General features: G+C 33.1%; 1 protein-coding gene across 7 annotated transcripts in view; it reads left to right on the top strand.

Moving 5' to 3' along the window:
* The window catches only part of LOC106062657 (neural cell adhesion molecule 1-like), a 132,988-nt gene that overhangs the window by 46,856 nt on the left and 61,781 nt on the right, over nt 1-24,351 (top strand). For 2 of the 7 annotated variants that reach the window (XM_056009818.1, XM_056009820.1), the window contains exons 12-17: nt 798-904; nt 6,039-6,291; nt 13,718-13,861; nt 16,231-16,247; nt 16,822-16,846; nt 18,729-18,939. The exons of 1 other annotated variant lie outside the window; for it this stretch is intronic. In XM_056009818.1, the coding sequence (XP_055865793.1) occupies nt 798-904; nt 6,039-6,291; nt 13,718-13,861; nt 16,231-16,247; nt 16,822-16,846; nt 18,729-18,892 (710 nt within the window). In that variant the 3' untranslated portion in view covers nt 18,893-18,939. Of the gene's footprint in view, nt 1-797; nt 905-6,038; nt 6,292-13,717; nt 13,862-16,230; nt 16,248-16,773; nt 16,847-18,460; nt 18,940-24,351 lie in introns of those variants that run through there. 4 more of the 7 variants (XR_008774624.1, XR_008774623.1, XM_056009821.1 and 1 more) reach the window with 4 other exon arrangements.

Below are 24,351 nucleotides of genomic sequence, written 5' to 3'. Positions count from 1 at the left end.
CAGTCGTTTTTTTTACTTCTTCTTTGATTTATAGATTTATTTTGATACCGTTACATGAGATAAATTGTAAACTTTTTGTAAAATGTTTTATGTATTTCGTATGTCCCTTCAGAATTGAGGGATGTGAACCCGAAACTACCAGGCATTCATCCAATATAGTAGCTAACATGAAAATCAGTATCTTGATTTTTTTTTATTTATAGTTTATGTTTTGAAGAAACCAAAAAATACTTGTTTATAAATTGTAACCTGGTTAAATTTTTAATACAATGACATATACTACAAACTGTTGCTGTTACCTTTAGCAACAAAGTTTGCAAAAATGTTTCTGCATCTTTTTATTTTAATATATTTCTCATTGAGACTAATTAGAAGAGACAAAATAATAATAAAATGTAGAATAATATATAAACAAAAATATTCCTTGCTTTAAGGAATAAATAGTCTTAGCATAAAGAAATACATTTTTGTTTGATTTTATGATTATGAAATGATAGTTTTGCTTTCATTATTTATATTTTAATATATAAATAGATTTTTTTTAAAATAAGACATTTTCTAAAATGCTTGACCTACTCATGCAATAGAATGTTAAAGTTTCAACTAGACAGCATTAGAAATAGTGAGGTTATTTTCTTCTTAGCCTGAAAACGCCGGGTATTCTACAGAAACTATTTCTCAACAAGAAAATACATTTTTTTTTGTTTTAAACCTGTGTGATTTGAAATCCATTTATATTAGCGTTTAATAAAATATTTTGAACATATTTTTTTTTAAATTGTATTATATTTCATTAGCTCCAATTTCTGATCATAAAATCAAGATTAATCGACTCAATAGAAATGATAGCTACTCATCAACTAATTATGTAGGAGAAAATATAACTTTGACTTGCACAGTCACAGTAAGCAATTCTTAAATCTTTCTGAATTAGTGTTATTGTTATTTGTTTAAAAATTAACTTTCTAAAATTCTTTTAAAGTTGATTTCTCTTACTTTGAAAGAGAGAACTTTAATTTCTTTTTCTTTATTTTTACTTTGTTAATACATAGTTAAAACATATCTCACTATACATACTCTCTTGCAAACTGCACCACACGACGCCACACACCACCAACTTGAAGAACTTTGACAACTCAAGCCTTCAAAATAACGTAACACTTTAATGTTCGGTCAATCACAGTTAATAGTGTACAATCGGCAACAACGTAACAGAGACTGTAAAAGATTCACATTCCGACGTATCAACTCTGTAATTCTGTTTCAACTCTTCCCCTTTTACTAGAATTGCACTTGATTCTCTGTTCTGGACTGTCTTTTTCTAGACTGGTTCTTGACTCCGACTTCGACTTGTACTTACTCAATTAAAAAAAACAACAACACTTTTCTCTGGATATCATTAGTGAGACAAGCAACGAAACGACTGCTTTTATTGCCATTCTGAGCCTATTATACTTTAGACTGTTTAATTAAAATGTAATCTGTAAAACTGTTACCACATGTAAAGATGTTCTTAATCGTTTCATTATTCCAGCTAGATAATCTTGGAATCCATATGTGGGTCTGTTACATACACCAGTTGTTTTAGCAGAAATATAGAAATGAATGAAGCAAATTATTTTTTTTTAGATAAAAAAGACAATACTTAAATCAAAATAGTAATTAAATATTTTAATGTTCTTGAAATTTGTAGCAAATGTAAATAAAAATTACAGTCACAAAACATTAATGATATTTTACAATCATTGTATATATTTAGCTAGATTTCCGCTGTACATGATCAAAAATAATGGTGATAATATTCAAACTATTAATAATATCAGGTGACCGAGCCTCGATCGGAGGAATGCTTTGCTAAGGAAGGATATATATCCGAAGACATTTTGGGAATATTGTTGTAATTACGAAAATGAACGATCGGGTAAAGACTACCAATCTGAAGAATTCTTTTTCGTTCTGTCAGTTCTCAATGTAATTGTACATGGCGTTTAGAATATAAAGTCCCCCCCCCCTCCAAACAGTAGGTCTATAGAAAGTCACAGCTCTCGTCTTAACGTTTTCCATTGCTTCTTTCTAGTAAAACTATTGGGCTATTATAGGCTTGGAAGAAAGTCTTACCTTATATAATACAGACGTTACTTCAAAAAAGAAGATGATTACGTCCTACGTCCTCTTTGCAGTGTAACTTCTAAAATGATTACTTTCTGACATGTAATATTGCAATTAATATATTTATTAAGGCTCTGAGACATGGACACTTTACAGAAAACAACTAAGACTTCTTGAGTGCTTTCACCAAAGATGCTTGCCCTCCATCATGGACATACAGTGGCAGGACCGCACTACAAACAGTGATGTCCTTGACAACGTCGGTATGGAAAGTATAGAGGGATTTCTTATGGTCCGACAGTTGCACTAAGTAGGGCACGTATCCGGTATGGGAGACGAACGTATGCCAAAGGCAGAATTTTTTTTTTGGTGAGCTAAAAGATGGTCGACGTAACAGAGGTGCCCCACGGAAACGTTTCAAAGACCAGCTTAGGCGTCAACTTTTTTTGGCTGCCATAGACGAGAGCACCTGGTTAAACGAGACAGCTGGAGGTCACTCACGAAGGCCGCGGGATACTCATTGAGACTATAAAAAAATCTGCTGCCGAGGACAAACGCAGACGGCGAAAAGAATATCTAAATTGACCACCTGCGGACAATGGTTATGCTTGCCCTGGATGTGGCAAAATATGTATGTCACAGCCGGGGCTGCGCAGCCACGGGAAATAATGCATTTCTCACTAATCTTCATACTCGAAACAAGCCTTATTATTATGGCTTTAGTAAGAATCATCAAGTGATGCTAAATCTCTACGTTACACTGTAACAAAGTAAAATCGCGCATTTTTTCCTAAGAGACTTAAAAACATCGCGTTAGTATTCTAAAAAAGCGTTATTGTGAGACATCTCTGTTACTCCGACAACCTTTCTTCTTACTGAAAAAAAAAAGATTGCCAAAAATATGGTCGCCCCCTATACGTAAGAAGTGCCCTTCAAAGCGTAACTTTCGGATTATAAGAAGTTCATACCATTTTGCAAGAATATCGCTGTTTGTATTGCGGTCTTTGGTCAAGTCGTTCCAGAAGTCTTAGTTGATTTTTATAAAGTACTCATGTCTCAGATTCACATAGAGGGGTTGAGAGAATCACTGGTTGACACTAATTTTTGTAGACAGGCGGAGCGATTTATTTCGCCACACTTTCGCTTGGAGGCGTCCAAAAGCACGACTATACCTGATCACATATACACCTCTCTTTAAATCAATGCGTCATTTGATACTATGCTGCCCAGATAATGTGAAGTTATCTACCACTTGTAGGGATGTCTATACGCGGTGATCTCTGGGCTGAGTAGGTTTTATTGGGTGACTTCTGGAGCATGACTTCTGTTTTACCGAGGTTTATAGGTTAACCAAAAATAATGCAGCAGTGTGAAGAAAATTCGTTGACCGCGATCTGGAAATCATCAGGGCCAGAATTAAGCCTATGTTGCTGGAGTGGACTCCGAAGGTTCAAAAGCCCCGCACTAATTCTAGGTGTAAATTGTTAAATTAAACCATTATAATTTATAATATTGTTCCCGTGGTTTCCTTGTTTTCAGGGAGCTCCTGGAAATCTCTTAAAAACTCATGTTCTTAAAATAGACAAAATTGTCATTTTTGGATTTAAATCAATATTGTAAACGCTTGTCCTACGTGTGATATAAAAAAAAACGGTATCGTCAGCTTTTATTTAAAAAAAATGAAATGCAAATACGAATTTATTTTCTAATACAAAATCTTTATTTTCACTTATTATCCTTATCCCTACCCTTATTTGTCTGCGCGCATTCCATTTCACATAGGGCCCCGCAAATGTTAGGGCCGGCCCTGCTTGTGCAAGTAAGGCATAGATAAGCTGTGTCATGACCATTTCCGATTTTTTGGTATGTGGACAGTAGATTTCGAAGCTTAAACACATTGCAATAATTCACCAGCAAAATAATAACAAAGTAAAAGCTACCTACGTGTGTACGCAATTAACGTGTAAACAATTTATAAAGCCTTTAAAACACAATAAAGTACATAAAGATATTTAATTTCATTATTTTTCTTCCATAGTTTCATAATGGATCAATGCGCTATAAGATGGTGCGCAAATGTTTAATTACGCCAATTGAATTATTAAAACTTAATCTTGTTTGCGAAGAAATGTCTTAGTGTACTGCTGTGAGCCTAGTGACGTAAGCGGTGTCAGCTTTTTTTCCCATTGACGTCATATAGAAAATTTCATTCATTAAACATTCTAGCCAAAATGAACGTGTCGATAATGAGCCATTTTCAAACCGATATAAAAGTCGACCTCGAGTTTCCCGAAGTGGCCAATGAGTTGAGAATTTTTTTCCTGAGTATCATTCACATACCGTGAAATTTTAAAGAAAATCGTTAAAGCCGTTTTCGAAATAAAATTTTTATATATTCTTATATATATATACTCGCTTAAGAGTATAGGACTTAAATGCTTATAGTGTGCAGATATTTAAAAAAAGGTACATTTCCTCTTTCTTACCTTGTGTTCTGTAGAGCAGACAATGTAAAAGTCATTTGTTTCTGTGACCAACGGTTAACGAGGATGTCATGTGGCCAGCACTACAACCAACCGTCTTTACTTTTCCCCAACTAATGTCAGATACCCATTAGAGCTTGAAGGACTCAGAGGCGATCTCGAAATTAAGACTAACAATAAGACTAAGACTGCTTTATTCATCCTTATGGAAATTTGTTGTGATTACAAGGACTTTTTTCTCATATAAAAATAACACAACAGAAACATTCACATAAATAGAGCAGACACATTATAAAGAGCTCATTCAGCGACTACACAAAGGCCTCTTTGTCCTTTATATGTTTTTTGATAAAACATCACAGTCTCCACCAGGATGCAGACCTACACTAGAGTAAGTAATTTTAAAATGTCATGATGCTACATTGATATCACATTTCTGACACAAAAATAATGCTGCAGATTGATCATATTATTTAATGAAGTTTTTAGTTTTGAAAACGATTAAGCAAAGATTATACACGTATAACGTATTCCAATGAATTTAAAAATACTAACTCCCACTTAAAAAACATGCTTGTTTTTGTCGTTGGTATTCATAATTACTGACATTTATCATTCCTCTATCACAGTGTTATACAGGATATCCATGTTGGGTTACATTTTAGTCGTGATTTAATTTTTAAAAAAATCTAATGTAGGCGTGATCGCCATGAAAATATTTGTATGTTCACATTTTACACATTTTATAATCTATCATACATGTCTTAATAACTTTTCCTTTTGCAAAAACTAACTGTAATGAGTACATTATTTAAAATATCTTGATACTACCGGGTAAAAAAATATACACAATATTCCATAAATCACAAGTATCAATGATTCATGAATACATATTTAAATAATAGAGTAACAACACGGTGACTGCTCTAACGTCCTAATCGTTACTTATGCTCTCCCTTTTTAAAATTTAAAGAAGTTACTCTCAAAATCATGAGTTAGGTGAATTAAACTCAAATATCAAAATACACTGTTCTACCAACTTTAAGGTGTTGGCATCTACCTCCTTGTTCATTAATTTGTGAGTAAATGTAGAATCCTAAATGCAATTCTTTTGTCTTCAAATTTCCTAAATAATGTTTTCTTTACACATTTTATAATCTAGCCTTAATGCATATCGACTATTAGCAATTTATTATTATCTATCAATCTATATAATGATTTAGTTTGATTGGACAAAGACTACATAACCTATATCTAACCCTAGCATCATAATTAAACAAACATTTATTTAGATTGTATTGGAAAAATGTTTTAATCATGATATGTTAGATACAAAATATTAGTGACTAATAATTTAATACGAATTTTTTATATTTATTTTAAGTCATTTTCATCTTTTGGAACTTTCTTCTATGATTTATTTTTGTGGCTATTTTGCTCATATAGGGTCCTCCTAGTCTTTTAATAACTTGGAACCAGACAGCAAAAGGCTCAACAAAAGAAAATCCAGCAACTGGTGAAATCAGTTTTAACAGCACATCAGAATCTGTTGTTTCTGCTGGATGTGAACTTCATCATTATTCTTCAAAACTAGACTTTGAGCTCCAAGAAATTGATGATGGTAACACTTACTACTGTATAGTTTCAAACGATACTGGTGAACAGAGCAGAGAAAACTTCACTCTTCGTATTATCCCAAGTAGGTCTTCTATTTTTTTAGTTTGTTTCACTAAATCCTAATATTTGAATGAACCTTTGTTATGAATTTTGTAAACTTCTATGCAATAGATTTTATAGCCTTGGCTAAAACAAACAAAAAATAGATGATATGCGACAAGTTGAAAGCGAAAGAAATATTAGCTAATTACATTTTTTATAACAAAAAAAAAATAAAACATTTTTTCGTATTACAAAGCTTTTATTAACTCACTCTGTCATTCTATCCGTTTATTATTTCTAGGATCTAGTTTTAGTAGATCTCTGATTTAGAACCATATTTAAACTACTCAAAAGTTTTAGTTTATGACATCTTATAAAGTATATTATAGTTTCCGATGTCCATTTCATTCTATATATTCTTTCAATTTCCAAAATAAAAAAGAATGTGTAGATTTTGATATTTTTGCAAAATTGTCTATTTAAATATATTATAATTATAAAATAATATATATAATATAATAATATATAATATAATATTATAATTAATATATTCACTAGTGATTAAGTTATGTTCTATTATTAATAAAAATCTAAATTCAGAGATTGACATCGGGGACATTCAAGGCTTAGTGTGCTTGCCAAAACAGAAATAAAAACAGAAGGAAGGTCAAGGTTTCTTCCCCTTCTTTTTCAACACATCTGTTGAATTATTTTTTAAAACAACTTCAAAGCATCAGAATTCAGATACAAAAGTTTTATTTTACAACTGAATAGAACAGATCCTTTATTAAGAGCAAGTTTTAATGATTTATTAAGATTTTGTATCTGAAAAAAAAAAAAAACTAAATTTGTCTGACTACCACAACTTTCATTGCTGAGTCTGAAAAGAATGGTCAGAAATAAGACAAACAAATCTGAATTCTTTTACTGTAATAAAACATTTTCCAGTATCACCCCAACTTGTAAAAAATGTTAGTCACCAGCAAAGCTGAGGACCTTGAGATAAAAAGCAGATGAATAAAGCTTGTCAGGACTGAGTTCTGTGGAACATAGGCGCTGTGTCTCTATGCTCCACTAGTGGTGACCAGGACTGAGTTCTGTGGAACATAGGCGCTGTGTCTCTATGCTCCTCTAAGGGTGACCAGGACCGAGTTCTGTGGAACATAGGCGCTGTGTCTCCATGCTCCTCTAGTGGTGACCAGGACCGAGTTCTGTGGAACATAGGCGCTGTGTCTCTATGCTCCTCTAAGGGTGACCAGGACCGAGTTCTGTGGAACATAGGCGCTGTGTCTCCATGCTTTTCTAAGGGTGACCAGGACCGAGTTCTGTGGAACATAGGCGATGTGTCTCTATGCTCCTTTAGTGGTGATAATGAATAGATCAACTAAGTCAGCATGTAGATAACAAGTGGAGTAAACATTCTGCTCTGGAAAAAATGTCTACAGACACATTGTGTGTGTGTGTGTATTTAAAACGAAATCGTAGAAGATGTTGACTTGAAATTCATAAAAGAAAACATTTTGTTTTATTAGTTTTTGTACGCATTTAAATGACAAGTTATAAAACTTCCTGCTTGGAGAAAAGTTCATTCTATTCAATAAGGCTTTTATTTTTGGTTAAGTCTCTGCCGTTAAGCTAATTTCTGACTAGCAATGTTTTGTTGTAAAGCATTTTGGTTACTTTGATACATTTCTAGACTTGTTAAGAGTTTTGCGATGGTCTCAATCGTTTTTGATTGCAAGGAATAGTTTCGCCTTGTTAATTCAATTCATGCATCAACATCTCAGATATATCTGTGAGATCTCCAATAGAAGTAATAGAAAAATACAATTTTATGACTATGGTTATTAATACTCATATTTCTTAATTACTTCTTATAAATTTTAGAAAACTAACACTCGACCCGCAATTGGAAATCATAAAAAGCAAAAGGGAAAATACGTCAGTTGTTTCTAAAATGGCTCCATAAGTTGCTTTACAAGATTGATTGACCCCCACTACAATGTATTTTTTTGTTGAATACTTAAAAATTTGACATAAACGAAGATAAATTATTGACTGGAGGGAATAGTGTTGTAAAGAAAGTCCAAATGTAGGAAATTATGATACCTATATTAAATATTCACCAGGCTTTGTAAAATAGAAAAAAAAAAACTCCAACTTGATTGATGTAATGAAGAAAAAAAGGAAGGAACTTAAGCACAGATTGCTTGATATTATCGTGTTTCTTGTATAGCAAAATTTGACATTGCGTGATGATACTGAAGGATAGGATCGTTAGCCATAACTGGCTACCCACTTAGGAGAAAAAAAATCTGAATTCAAACCTCTGTTGCCCTGCAGCTATACCCAATTATGGGAAAGGCTTCGTGAGTCAAGCCTGAGGAAAAATCTGGAGCTTGCGACCCTAAGATAGTTTACAGCACCGAGTACTACACCCTGACAGAACCTGCGACGCCGCTGACACAAACTGTATATGCACTGCTGTTCTTTTGGATACATCAGCTGCATGGAGAGGGGGGGAACTAATGTGTGGGCGACATCGTACCGGCCACAAGAAAACCCAGGCATTCATCTCATTTCCATTAGATGATCCATAGTCGCTTTGAGACTTAAGGAGGCCATAGATGATACAAAAGACGAGTCCTTATTAAATAAAAGGGAGTGCCTTGAGATAGTAAAACTGTATCTACATAAGCCTAAGCATCAGTATGCTGATTTATAAAACCTCAGCAAGAGTTTATTATGTTTTAGTCAGAATTTTCGTACCATATTATGTAAGTTACTTTCGTTTATTGCTTGAAAATGACACATTTATGTATAAGAAACAAGTTGATGTGTTCTATCTTAAAAAGTGTGGAACTTGATGAGTTCAACTTTATTGTGTGTCTACCTAAGTGATTTAACATATAAGCTACAACGTCAATGAGTACCGTTGATTTTAAAAACATACATTTTTTAATGAATAAATGTTTAGATATATGATATATCTCTTACTCTGTTTCAACATTTTGGGGAAAAAAAGGCTTTTAGAGAAACATTTATGTACCTTTTAAACAACCTAAAAACTCTAAACTAAATATTAAATAAGAATATTAAATAAGACAATAAAAAATTTAAGTATCAGTGAAGTGATCGCTTTTGACTGTAATAATCTATGAGATAGCATATTTATTAGATGCGATACAACCAGAAAGTATAATTTAAGCAACAGATAAAGAATTTCAAAATTAGTAGTATTAGGGGTCTATGTTATTTTAAAAACATTTTAATATAGTACAGTTATTACAACTGATCCATATTCTAAAATCAATGATTGATAACATAAAAAATACAATCGTTTGGATTAGAAAAAAAGCTAAAAAAAATCCAGTTTCATGAGTAAAAATGTGCAAGCAATCTTTATGTAACTAGAATCTGTTCACATTGTTCTTTATTTGAAAATGCTTTTTGTACTTGTGACAATTTGCTTAGTCCATAGTGTCAATGTTTACAGAGGAAATTATGTAGAGGTTTTATTAAGGCAGTCTTGAAACAGATATGGGTTGACTTGTCCATGACTTTATTAAGCTATTGTTTGCTGGTTTCTTCTCCCTGTCATGCATGGCGAACAGTTCTTTGATAGTGTTGAAAGCTAGGGAAGAGACAAAGTTTGTTGTTTTATAGAGCTCATCTATCCATCTGTGTTGATATTATTGTGTGGCCGATTTGAGAGGAGAAGTTTTGTTTAGGGTCCAAGTCTATTTTTAATGTCATCATGCGTGTCTCTTAGTTGTGTTTGGCCTGCAAGTGTGGATACCTTTATTGAACTCAATATTTGTCGGCAAAGCAGAAATTGCATGGAGTGGCCGGGCTTTGTATGCAGAAAGTAAATTTCTCATTGTTTTATGATAAGTTATTTTCTCATTAGTATCTATGTAAATTTTATGTATCCTAAACTTGCTCCGAAGCTTTTAGCTGTATTTTTTATTGTGATATTTGAATGACTCTAATAACTAAATCTGAAGATATATCATGTTTATCATGCTCACATTAAAAAGGAAAGCTCTCTTTTACTTTTTATGGTGCCTCTTTTTGGAAAGAAAAAAAAACTTGCAGACTACAACGGAACGGTCTGTGTTGGTCCAACTGGTCAATGTTTTCAGAATAGGTGTTGCCATGATACATTAAGTTGTGGTTTGATCTTAAAATAAGGCTAAAGGAGTGACTAAAATTACAGATACATTTCTCTTGTGAGCAAGTTTATTTTTTTTGTGAGGCTTCCAGAAATAGAAATGCTTGCATATTGCAAAATGCATATGCGGCGTTGCTTTTAGAGATTTAAAATCAACATAGTCTTTTTAGCCTTTTCTCACCAAAACTATTGAGCATTATTAAGTCTTTTGATAACAACACGATAGAAATATTACAATTGAAAAGTAGTTCAATTTATCTAGTGAGTTTTATTAAGGTTGTGTCCACACTAAACTGTTCCTTGGTTATCTCGTTTCAATGCTCATTCACCATGAGTTTCTTCAAGTATGGAAAAATTAAAGAACTGTAGCTTCATTTTAGATTTCACGGTCCACTATTTTTCCATCACTCGGTTTATCTTCTTTGGATGTTGTTATTTCAACCTGCTTCTAGCCGTAAAAGGATTTGAAAAAGTGCAAAGTTTCAATCTGTGGAATGGTAAGATACATTTATCTCAAAAATAAATCTGCGTCATTTTACGTCTCTAGATACTGTTTTTTTTCTTTGCAGCTTGTTGTGTGACTAAACACGCCTTGATGCACAGCTGCGGTTGTTTCATTTTCACCCTTCTTTCTGCTGTGTAGGGCATTTGCTATCCGAGACTATTTATTTATGCCCTCTATCAATGTGTATCTATTCAGTGATACTTTTCTCTTAGCTAGTGTCAATTTTTATGAGCTTCTAGTCGCGTTTGCTTACATCCATATACCGTAAAAGTGGGCGCCCATCGGCATTCCTGCCTTTTATTGGATCGCCATACATAATGTCCTGTGGAAGTCGAACAACTGGCATTTTACGAACGTGGTGAAGCCAGCCAAGGCGTCTAATGCTGATAACAGAGCGGATGTCATGGCACCCTGCTCGTCGTAGCACTTCATCATTAGTTATTTTATCCTTTCACCTTATTTTAAAGATCCGCCTTAGGCATTGAAGGTGGAAGACATTTAGCTTTTTTTTCCTGCTATGAGTAGTTTCACCTTGTTTCACTTCCGTATAGCAAAGTGCTGAACACACAGTTGCGGTAGACTAAAACTTTGGTATTGTTAGTCAGCAATATGTTGTCCCACACTCTTTTCTGCAACCGTGACATGGTGCCCATTGCTTTGGCTATCCTGTTGTTAATGTCTTTATCCAGTAGAGTATTGTTGGATATGATGGAGCCAAGATAGCAAAAGTGATCAACAAAGTCTAGTAGTTGGCCATTAATGTTTACTTGAGGTGCAGTACTTGTGTTCTGACTTAGTATCTTAGTCTTGTTTTGGCTAATATTTATGCCGAAATTCTGTCAAGCAGCAGATAGTTTGTCAACCAGGGACTATAGCTGAAAATGAGAATCAGCTACAATAGCTGCATCATCAGCTTACAGAAGTTCCCTGATAAGTATCTTCCTAACCTTGGTTTTCGCCCACAGCTTTGATACATTAAATAGTTTTCCACAGGATCTGATAAGGAGAACAACAGCTACGTTGATGTTGTTTTACACATAATGCATTAGACAGAAGAAAAATATGCCAAATAGAGTAGGAGCGAGCAACATCCTCTCTGCTTGACACCCCTGCTAACCTCCAAAGGTGCTGATTGGGCTCCATTGATTTTGACAGTACATTTTGTTTTCTTAGGAAAGCATTCATGTAGTTTAGGAGGGCAAAGTATTTTCAATGGGAGTTTGAAAAGGCCACAAAAACAATGTTCTGTGTATCCAACTTTACAACTTTGAAACATGGAACAAAACATGAAACATAGACCGAAACAAAACAAGAGTGTAAATTAAATTTGTTTTATTTGATGCTGTCATCACTTTGTCTTGAAAAACACTTGGTATGATAGAATAAGCAATGCTTGAGATTCTTGCAGCTAGCCATCTTAAGACTTTGAGACGGTCATGCTACTAATTGTTTCGTTTTATGTGCTGGCTCTCTTTCTTTTACTTTTTAGTTTGCTAAGAATTGAATTTTTTATGAATAATGTGAATTTAAGGTATTTTATGGAATTCTTATCAATTAGTTGTAATTAGCCCGCTATGTTTGAATATTTCATTTTTACTTTTATATTAAATATAGGTTTGTCAATTTGTTGCTTTTAATATATAGATTAGTAAAGATACAGTATTAGTGTCTATTGTGTAGTACTTAATACAAAAAAATGTATCATATATATTTTTGATAGTATTACATTCATAAGCTCTACTATATTATGAATATATGAATTTCATTAATATTCATTTTTATTTATTATTAGTAATTGTGTAATTTTGCATACATGATCTAATATAATGCATATTAATGCAATGCAAATTAATTCATATATTTAATTTTTTACTAATATAGTATTTTAAAAGAATGCAGTGTATCAAACACGCACACACACACACACATATGTATATATATATATATTGTTATAAACTTGGTGGTGGCACAGAGAGGGTTAGTGGTGTGTGTGTAGTCAGCCGACGTAAATCGCCCCAGGCCAGCGCTAGACGAGCGGTCAACCGTGACGAGCTACGAAGGTCAGCCGAGTCGAGTGTCAACAGGACAGTTCGGGAAGGATCGCCGTCATGAACAGAGCTCAGGAGCGTCACGAGAGTTGTAGTCATCTGACCACCTAGAAACGTCGAGCGGCGTTCTGTCCGGTTCGAGAAGGCCAGTAGGGACCCTATATAAGAGCGGAGGTGTTGCAGTCAAGACGGTCGAGAAAAAGGGCTCAATACAGCAAGGTTCACGAGAGAAGGTTCTCGACAGAAGGTTCACGACAGGGGTTCAGAACACGGTCGACTACAGCACAGTTTAATGGTGTGGTTCTGTACGGATCATTACGATGGTTCAGTGCGGAGTACTGTAAAGCACAGTTGAGACGACTGGCGTCTTGATCTTGGTCTGTAATCGAGTCCGACACAACGAGCCCAGTGTGTGAAGTCAGTCCTGAACTGTTGAACCCAGTGCAAGCCCGGAACGAGACGGAGCGGCCAGTGCAAGAGTTGATACGTCGGTACGGTGTTATCGGAGAGTTATTTGTACAGTCTTGTGTTACGTGTTGCCAACTGTACAGTAATGGCTGTTATTTATTCAACTATTAAAGTGTTACGTTACTCTGGAGCCCTGAGTTATCAAGTTCTTTACGTTGGTGGTGTATGGTGCAGTTTGCAGAGAGCCTGGATTGTGAGATCTTTAACAATATATATATATATATATATATATATATATATATATATATATTTGTTAATTATTTTTTTTTAGCTATTAAATCAAAAAGTCAACCAGAATCCCAATCAGCTGGTACTGGCGTTGGTACCGTTTTTGCTGGTGGGTTAGCTTCTTTGGCCAGTGCTACTGCTCTAATCTACTATGTTGGCATTATGAAGAAACCTAAGAGTTCTCAAGGTAAACCTTTTTCTTTTTATTTCTTTATTTTATAGCATGCCATTCTAAAGCGTAATATGAAGGCTCATCAATTTCAATTCCATTTGTTTTATTTATGAGGTTAATTTTTTTTTCAAAGTCAGACATTTTTTTTTCAGATAAAATTGAAAGTTAATTACCCCATTCAGACCTTGAAATATATAAGGTAGCTATTTAAGCAGATGCCTTTATATTTGTATTTACTTAGTAGTTTTCAGTACTTAATACTTATGTTCTCGGAATAGTTTCTTTCATTAGTGTTTCTTTACATTTAACATTTTAGTAATTGTTTGTTAACTTTTAGAGGCCGTAGGTTGTCCAATATGGTACAGCAGAATGTATAATTATTACCATAATTATTTCGTTGAAGAAATATTATGCGCTATTCATCTTCTTCTCTGATCTCTTAGTTTGCAATGTAGCTGAGGTTCAATTCAGAGTTTTTCTTCGTCTAGGTGACAGACAAGGCTAACAATTTCATAACTTACTGGTTTCGATGCCTATTGCTTGTCTTTCCCTTTTCTACTGTCAATGTTAACATTTCTGCTTGACCCAAGATTTGAGCTCCAATAAAATGTCAGGAGATAAATTGGTTCTATTGGGTGCTATCTGAGACACATACCTTCAAATCAATTTTTGCAAGTGTGATGCTTATATCCTTTATGGCGATACTTCTGCCAATAGCAACCTTATGTAACGTTTTCCATCTGTCTTAATACTTCTTAGCATGTCAAGTCTTTGAGTTTAAATATATTAAGGAAGCTGTAGACTTCTATAAGGCTGATTGAAACCACTATGACATACTTTATTTTTCATATATCTTACAAATAATTTAGCCTTCAGGAATTTAATGTTTTTATTTTTTGTCTGCAGATTGGTTCAGACTAGTAATTTAACTCTTACTTTCCGTAGATGTTTTCCATTTTCTAAAGTAATTAATTATTTTATCCATTTCTATTTCACAATTGCAATTTGATAAAACTTCAATAAAAAATGTAATAATTGTTTTGATTTCGTACATTGTTTATATTACGTAATTAAATGGAAATTCGTGACCTTTGTACATAAAACAAATTAATGCTTAAGAAAGCGAAATTTTATATAATTTAGATTACGGAATCAAAAATGAAAAATTTTTCCGACTTTGTGTAAGTCCGCAAATTAAAATAGAAGTATTGTTTATCATAGTTTTAAAACAATTTTTACAAAACATAATATGTTAGATACATAAAACATATAAACTCATGTTTAGAGCTAAATGGAAAATTAAAGAGAGACAGTTTAGTCTTTATTCTTGAAAAAATGTGAGAACTGAAATTTAGAAAGAACGGATAGTTTAACACGAAAAAAAAAAACACTTTAGGAAAAAAGAAAATAACCAAAAAAAAAAACTTTTATGTATCGAAATTGAAATAGTGGATTTTGACTGGAAGAATGGTTTCAAATCAACGCTGAAATCGTCTGTTTCGAGAGAAGCAGTTAAGTCTTTTTAAATGTTATTTACCTGTGATTCCTAATGTATCAATTTTCTTTTATTTAAACACCTTCAATGAATTTTTCTAATATTCAAAACTAGTAATAATCGATAAATATTATTGGCATTTGATGGCTCTTCCTTTATAACTTTATGTCCTTTTTGATTAGGAAAAAAATGTAGAGGGGCCATAGATCTTTTTTTTTTATTTCTTACAATCACTAACAGTGTATACAAATTCATTAAATTCGATGAATTGTGTCCGTTCTTTTCTTCTTACAGACTACTACGTTAAAGTAGATTAGTAAATATAAGAATGAATTAATAGGGACTTCATTTTCAATAAAGTAAACCTCAGGTAGTTCTTGTACATTTAAATATACCATTATGTATACCATTAAGTTTATTTTCATAAATAGCCTTAATTTAAAATCGTTTAAAATGTTTAATAAAGGGAGTTGATTTTTTAAGATGAATACAATCATATATATATATATATATATATATATATATATATGTGTGTGTGTTTGTGTGTTAGCTCCTGTCTACCACATTAGATGAACGAACAAAATGTAAAATATATACATTTAATAACACACTGAAAACAATTAGTACAGAGAAAGGAGACAATTGTCCCTTATTCTTAAGTTTAAAAAAGTATACATTTAATGAAATAAACTAAAGCTGGTATATAAACGTTTGAATGAAAGGTTGTTAATACACTGAGGTTGGACTATCCAAGATTGACGTAATTCATATTCTTTTTTTCCTATGGAGTAAATGGAAATATTGAAGCACTTAAAAATTGTGTCAAAATGTTTTATTTTGATAGCTTTCTAAACAAATGTTTCAATTTGATCTCATTTTTATTTGACAGATGATAAACACGAATGTGTAAGTATTTTGTAAAAGCAGCGTACTATAGTGTTGTTTTCAATTTAAAAGGATGATTTAGGCACAGAAATATTATAACATTTTCATTTTACTAAGAAAAATCATATACTTACTAACTTAATATTATTTATTTATTTTTTTTAAATGGCATTTTATCTTTCATTATACAGAAGATTTAATTTTAATTAACATTTCCTGAAATCAATGTTGGATGTTTGCTTTAAACAAAAACACATTTTGAAATAATGTTATGCTTAACCATTATGACTAACTTTTCATGATAGATATTAATAGAGAATTATAAGTTAGTTGGACATATCCTTTGAAAGAATAATGAAGAGCTCTTTATTGAGTTATAGTACAGAAGAACAACGTATTGACATTATGATTCAGCTACACTGATACCTTACAATATAAAAATAGTCAATATGTGCTTAATTATGGTTTATAATATCATATTTAATGTTTTTATGTTAAACTTTTAATATTAAATTCTTACATTTAAAATATTTCATCACCTTAAAAGTGAAATAACTGATAATGATCAGTTTGTGTCCGCCTCTTTCTACACAAGCCATCAAAAGATAACAACAGAGTCAGTAAGTGATTGTTTATTATCTCTAAATATCTCACTGACAGTAAATGTTTTGATACTAAGTAATTATGTGTCATGTAGCAGAGGAAATGGTGAGCATAACGAGCCCCATAGCAAATTATTCCACCTTTTCCATGAACATCACATAGATCTAGAATCTTATCAATAAATCGTATTTAAAAATAAGATGAACATAGACAATTAACTAATTCAACGAATAAAAATAGGAACTAATTTATGCTATTTCTCATAAAAGAGCTAATGTCAAAAGACTTTAGTTATGTAGATACTGCTTTAATCAATAGAATATTGAAATCAAGGAGACCTTTTATCGGGACTAATTAAAATACACGCTAAAGATGTATCTTTAAATTAAAACAAAAATAATGAACCATTTGATTCAGAAGTTATTTATGAGGGCAATGTCTCACACAGATACCCATACCCAGTTGCGACCTACATATTTTTTCACATCTTATGCAGACAAAGCCTTTGTCCACCAGGAGTATATTTAAGTTTACTTTTCGTCTTCTGAGTCTGTCCTCTACAAGGGCATTAAATGTGAGCCTTGCGGCCTTTTTGAGAGCTTGCTGTCTCTTTCAGAGACCGTCTGCTTACAGTTGCTTTCCTTTATGCCAGTCAGGGCTAAAATTGCGCTTTAGTTTATCTTTATAGCTATTCCGGGGGTGTCTCTGTTACTCCTAAAAAGTGGTTTTAGTCTGCACAATCCAAATTTTACTAACTCAGATTTCTAACAGTACTTTACAAAATCTAGATAATTTCATTTCATATTTCATTAATAAACTTTAGACCACACTAGAATGTTGATACTACCCTGATGTCAGATAACACTAGAATGTTCATACTGCCCTTATGTCAGATCATACTAGAATGTTGATACTGCCCTGATGTCAGATCATTCTAGAATGTTGATACTGCCCTGATGTCAGATCACACTAGAATGTTGATACTACCCTAATGTCAAAAAAAAAAAAGATTTGTTTTAATAATAAGTTTTAATAATTAATAATCGAATGTAGTTGTGATATTGTAACTTAAAAATGAACAAATCTTATTTATTTATTTTTTATTTTGAAAATATTCGTCACTTTTTCTAATATTCAATGTTTCTCAGCATTCGTTCGCGCGCCTTTCCCTCCTTATCAAACTCAAAGACCCAGAAGAGTCGGGATGAAGCGGGTTTTTTTTCACTATAACTAATTTTTACAAGGCTTATATCAACCATGTCTGTTTCTCAGATTTAAAGATTGTACACATTATTTCTCCAACACCCAAACTCGAATCAAGTATAAATTATGCACAATTATTTCTTGTACCTGACAAAACAAGCATCTATTTAAACAATATAAACGAATAAATATAAGAAATAACCAATTAAATAATAAACCATTGTAATAATTTATTTAGTTTTGTCTCTAAGAAATAAAAGAATTTGAAATTCACAGACTTGAAGACTTAAGCTAAATCAGTCACCCTGTATAGTATGTTATCAGAAGTAGGTCGTTGCTTAAATAATTAAAGCTAATAATACATATCTATAAAACATTCTATTTACATAATCACTTCATTAGCACATTGGCTACTCTTCTTATTTCAGGAGGCTTGATTCATCGAAATCAAATTTAAGTCGTACAATTGGTACAACTATTTCTAATCACACAGTTAGTCTATATCAGTGATGTGTAAACCACAGCTCCCGAAAAGGCATAGTTCAACATGCAACATGTTTTGTAATAATGTTTAAACATAACAAGTTTTTATTATCATTCAAATTATATTGAAAATGTCTATTTCTATGATTCACTCTAATTTGTTGTTTATTAGTTTTATGAGTAGCCTTAACCAAATGTTGATGTCTGTTTTAGGGCGCCAGTGTGTCAATCTAATTCTAATGGCCAACTATGCTGGTTACACGAACCCTTGTCAACCGTGTGCTACAGAGACAGGGAACCTTAATCTATCAAATATATCGCAAAATTATGTTGTTGTTTTTTTTATTGATTTCAAACATGTTAATTGTAACTATTAAATACCTAATGAAATAAAATACAATGCCAAAAAAACAACAACAACAAAAAATTGAGAGATGATTCTATTTTTGTTTGTTAAGATGAATGTATGTGGAAGTACTTTTCAATTAATTTAAATCTAATTTGCAATTCATTCTAATTCTGGTCGTTCTTCCCTCTGCCACTCTTTTGTTTCAGTAAATGTTTTAAAACAAATTCCAGTAACATACTCCTCCCCCCCACCACCATATTCCTAACTGGTCTAGATAAGTGATAGGATCATAGCGTATTGAGAAACATTAAAGCATGAAAGAAAGCTAGGCAAAACCAATGCGGTTTCTTGGATTAGTCCGTTTCGTTTCTTTGATTAAAAAGTATTGGGCCGGAAGTCGCTTTTTTCCCTATATATCTTTGTATTTTTCAGTTCTCTTTTAAAATTAAACTGACATTATTATGCTATAATTTTAAGTGTGCCTGATAGAGAAAAAAATTCTGCACAAAAATACGGGTAGTTGGGATATAACCAGATAGAGGCTATAAAAAGAAAATACCTGAAACTAGCGCGTGAAACTACACATTTACATTACTTTTTTTGATGAGTATTTTACCCAAGATCTAAGTTGTTTTTTTTTTAGGACTAGCTTATTTCATGTACCCGTCATTTTCCGATACACAATTTCATACACAAAATAATTGTTGAAAAAAAATTGTAGTGATTTTAAACTTTAATGATTACTTAAAAAGGTGTTAATCTAATCAATTTTGAATATTCTTTTTGTTATGAATGTTACTGTTTATTTTGTGTCTGTTCTAGTTAGTTAAATTTTTCTTGAGTAAAGGGGTCGTTTTTCTCCTAATACCTGATTTCTCCAAGCAGCCTTTGTAAAATAGTGGTCCTAAATAATGCTATGTTTATAAACAAGAAATCGCATGGCTGCATTATGATGAATTTACGTGTTAGTTCAATATATTTTATATTACTAGGTAACTATAAATAACCGCATAAATAGACGTAAGTTTAATTTTTCTTCTGTTAGATAAAGTCATTTGGCAAATTTTTGTTTATATCCTAATTCTAAAAAGGAATAATAATAGAATTATACAGTAAAAATAATCACTACAAATTTTTTCTTTTAATAGTTTTGAAAGTATGAGTTTGTGTTTTTGCAGATGTACAAAAGCTACTCTATGAGTCAGTCCATCTCTTCTAATTGTTTAGAAATGAGTGTAAAAATGTAGGCTTCGATATTTTTAGCCAGAATTTAAGAAGTTACAAACTTCAAACAACTAATATATTACCTCTTCCATAAAACTTTGTACTTAAAAAATAAATTTATCCAATGCTCGAGATCCTGCTTGTATACTTAAGCCCTATTTAAATCGATCCGGTATCAATGTATTAAGTAGCAATAACCCCGCATACATATATATTTGTGACGGTACGCACCGGTACGGAGTACCGGCACCTTTTTTCAATGTCGGGAAAAATGATTACTTTTCTTGTAATTCAACGTTAATTGTTAATTTATTATTAGTTGAAAGTTAGTCAATCTATCACTGAGTACCGAAGCCTATTTTTTTATTTTTACAAAAAAAAAGCACTTTATATACTTTCAGCCGACATGCCGTATTATTAAAAATTCCTCTATGTGAACTTCTCAATCATCTAGAGTTTTAAATAGTCATTATTTTAGACTAGATTTAAGTAGAGTCTAGACCTAGATTTAGTAGGCCTATTATTATAAAAAAAAAATAATTAAATAATCAGTCATTATAGACATCATTCGCAATTTTATTATTAGGTCTAAGCATTGAAAAGTAAAATTATTAATAAACTATAATAGATCTAAGTCTAAGTACTAACTTATTAAGTAAGTCATTATAAGTAGAAGTATATATGGCTCCTTCTGTCTCGTAAGACAATGGATGCGCCCAGATGAGTCACTGGCTTTGGTTACGTCTTGAGACGGGGCTACTGTTGTATCCCGTGTTGTTTTAGCCGCTTTGCAGCAGCACCAGAGTTTCCTCTCCGGGGCGCATTCCTGGGCCTTAGATAAAGGGGTCATGGGTGGCCCATGCGTTATGATCCCTCTATCGACCTTGCTGATGTGATCCAAAGGAGCGCATCGCGTTACATTTGGCACCAACTCAGTTGCAGAAGCTGTCGGAGGAAATTTCGTAGCTGATACTCCCAACGCCTAAGGGGCTTCACTCCTGATTTCTCCTCGAGGTTGTCTCCTGAAGCCTTAAAACCGCAAGGCAGCGGGGGTTTGAAGTCAGAGTACCCCTCTCCTAGATGAATAGCCCTACTAGGCTGACGAGCTCCACCTGCCCGAAGCTCTTGGTTTTGTGGCGCCAGGTATCAGCCTTCACCCCTTCACCTGTTAGTAAGAGCAGTTTCGCCGGGCTTAATATCTAAGCCACACGAGCAGGGCAGGTGCTGGAATTAGTTGTCAGAGGCTATCTGAGACGCATGCCTTTAGGAGTATTTTATAGACAGTGGGAGCTTATCCCCATTGTCACCCCTGGCCATGACAACCTTGAAACCAAGTAGAAGTATTATAATGAATATTGTATAGATCTAGATTGACTAGATTATAGATAGATCTATAGATAGATCTCTAGTTTAGTAGATTAAGTATAGAGTATAGTAAACGTATTACAGTATTATTAGATCTATGTCTTATGTCTATATCTTACTTACTTAGACTTAGGTCCTTCCGCGCCGTTCGGCGCATTGGGCGGCAAGCTGTCTCCATAATGATCTGTCACTGGCAATGTCTGATGCCTCCTTTCACCTGGTGTCCACTGTTCTGAGGTCCTCCATGAAGGTGTGTCGCCAGGTAATACGAGGACGTCCCTGTTTGCGCTTTCCTCGTTTTGGCTTCCATGTTATCGCAGCTCTTGGTGTGCGTAATTCATTTTGACGTAGAACATGTCCCGCTAACCTCATGCGACGCTCAGTCACAACCTTACCAAGTGTTCGACTTCCAGTTCGACATAGGATTTCCTTGTTTGAGATCCGGTATGTGTAACTGACTCCGAAAATACGTCTCAGCCATCTCCGTTGAGCCACATTTAGTCTTTTCTCAATTTTGACAGATGACTTCCACGTCTCGCATGCATATGTAGCAGTTGGAATGACGATTGTGTTAAAAAGGTGTATTTTTCTGTCGAGTCCAATGGCTTGGCTAGTCCAAATAGGCTGCAGCCTTTGGAAAATGCTCCCTGCCTTTCCTATTCGGCACGCTACATCATGGTAAGCATCTCCATCATTTGTTATGATGCTGCCAAGGTACGTGAACTTGTCCAGCTCTTCAAGCTTTGACTCGCCAAGTCTGACGGGGACTAATAATCTAATAATTAAAAAAACTTTAGTCTTTATTAATATCTAGACTTTTTTCTAATAAAAACTGACTATTGGCATAGCATAGGCTAGACTCGGCAATCTAGTCTCAAGATAGAATCTATACTATTACTAGATCTATTCGATTTTTATATATAGATCTAGACTAGAATTAGATTATAGATCTAAATATACCAATAGAGAGATGATATGAGGTGTTAGCTAATAGCGTTGCACAAGAAACAAACCTGGGTTTTTCTAAACTCTAATACTTGGTATGTAATAGTAAAACAGCACCTACCTAAACAAATTGTAACTAGCAATCAAAAACCTATATTTATTGTAGTATATATAGGTCTGTGGTTGTATTTTATATAGATTCGTAACTTCTTCTAAAGAGAAATGACTTTCGTAATTTCTTTTACTGAAAATTGGGCTATTCGCGTCTGACACATATATAATTTTTATGTTCAGCAACAAACCCTATTAGTAAAAATATTATTAATCAAACAGTTTTAATGGTGAAAGTCTAGATATAATAACATTTAATAACAAAGAAGATCCAAACTAATAATACACTTATACTTAGTATAAGATTTGTTTTTTTTTTCAAGTTTTTTTAAGTGGACCCCGGAAAAAAGATAAGCTGCTATTAATGTTGTGCGAATTGTCTGTCCGTCCGTTTATCTGTCCCGTTTACATCTCTTAAACTTGAAAAAGTTATTACAAAGCGAACAGCATGATATTTTAGTCTTTTCAAAGTTAAGTTGCAACAGCTACCTTTTTTCTTTTCTGAAAGCGAAAAAAAAAATTAAAAAAAAATATGCAAGCAACTAAATTTCTTCACATCAAAATACACCATTTTACAATTATTCACTACCAATAACAAAAGGAGATCATTTCGTACAGGAGATGACTATTTACCATATTTTCACCCGTTATGCAAATTGTATTAGATACTTAGCCAAATAGTAATTTAAAAAGGACTGCTAAATTAAGTCATTTTTGGCATATTAACTACTAAATTAACAAAAAAAAAAAACTTAAAATAAAAAAAATATATATATTTATATATTTTTACTAGGCTAAAGTGAATATAAATCATAACCACAATCAATAAGTATTGTTACATATTATACAATGGGTGTATTTGGCTGAATAAATAGACAGATGGCTTTAAATCCTTGCTACTACTACCAACTTGTCAACATGGTTTTATGTTACAACAGACGCTGATCGAATGACGTTACATTAATGCCAACATCGGCTATTATAGAATTAGACCTCAACTAATCCCCACCTGGCACCAACTGTTGTGTAACTGCCACTGACTTTCAATGCCATCAATAATAGCCAATCTGACAATGACACTCAAGACTGTAATTGAGAAGATAAGGGACACCAACTTTAGGAAAGAATCGTGTTCAATACATACAACTCCAACACTGTACCCTTCTACTCTAAAGCTAGTTTTAGTGATAACTTCATACAACATATAATAAGAGATATCACAAAAGAAGTTGGGAAGAAGCAAAAGACAATTGCCCAAACTAATCGTGACATGGGGCACCACACACAATGTTTCAACCATCATTTTCCATGTCTCTCTGTACTTTGCCTTTGATATAATTTCATTTACTGACTGGCCTGTCCATTTTTCAATATTGTCTTTCCAACTCCTTCACTTTTTTACTCTTCATCTTCTTCCTGGTACTGTTCCCTGAAGGAAGGTCTTTGCGAGCCCTGATGACCTTATTGTGTGGTTAAGTTTTATTGACAGTGGTTAGCAAGTCATCGTGGATCCCGATTGCTGTATTCATCTTGCTTCTATTCTCTTCATTCTTCAACCCTTAACTCCAAGTTCAGAAGTCAATCGCTCAGCCACTACGCCTTGAAAAAGAACAGCGGTGCTCACTATTATTCGCTTTTATTAAAATGGGGAAATATCGCTACAAAATGGATATTTTAGTATCAATTTTCTTCTCTCAGGCTGCATAGAGAAGGATGAAAAGTTCCATCAACAGAAAGGAGTCTGTTGAAAGTTTTTGAGGCACCAGTAACACAGCTTGTTTTCCTTCTCAAGTCAATTTTTTAAACAGATTTTCGCCAGTTTTTTATATAAAAACACACGAT

Source organism: Biomphalaria glabrata, chromosome 14, assembly GCF_947242115.1.
Source record: "Biomphalaria glabrata chromosome 14, xgBioGlab47.1, whole genome shotgun sequence".
NCBI classification, from domain to species: domain Eukaryota; kingdom Metazoa; phylum Mollusca; class Gastropoda; family Planorbidae; genus Biomphalaria; species Biomphalaria glabrata.
This window is presented reverse-complemented; position numbering and strand designations above follow the sequence as displayed.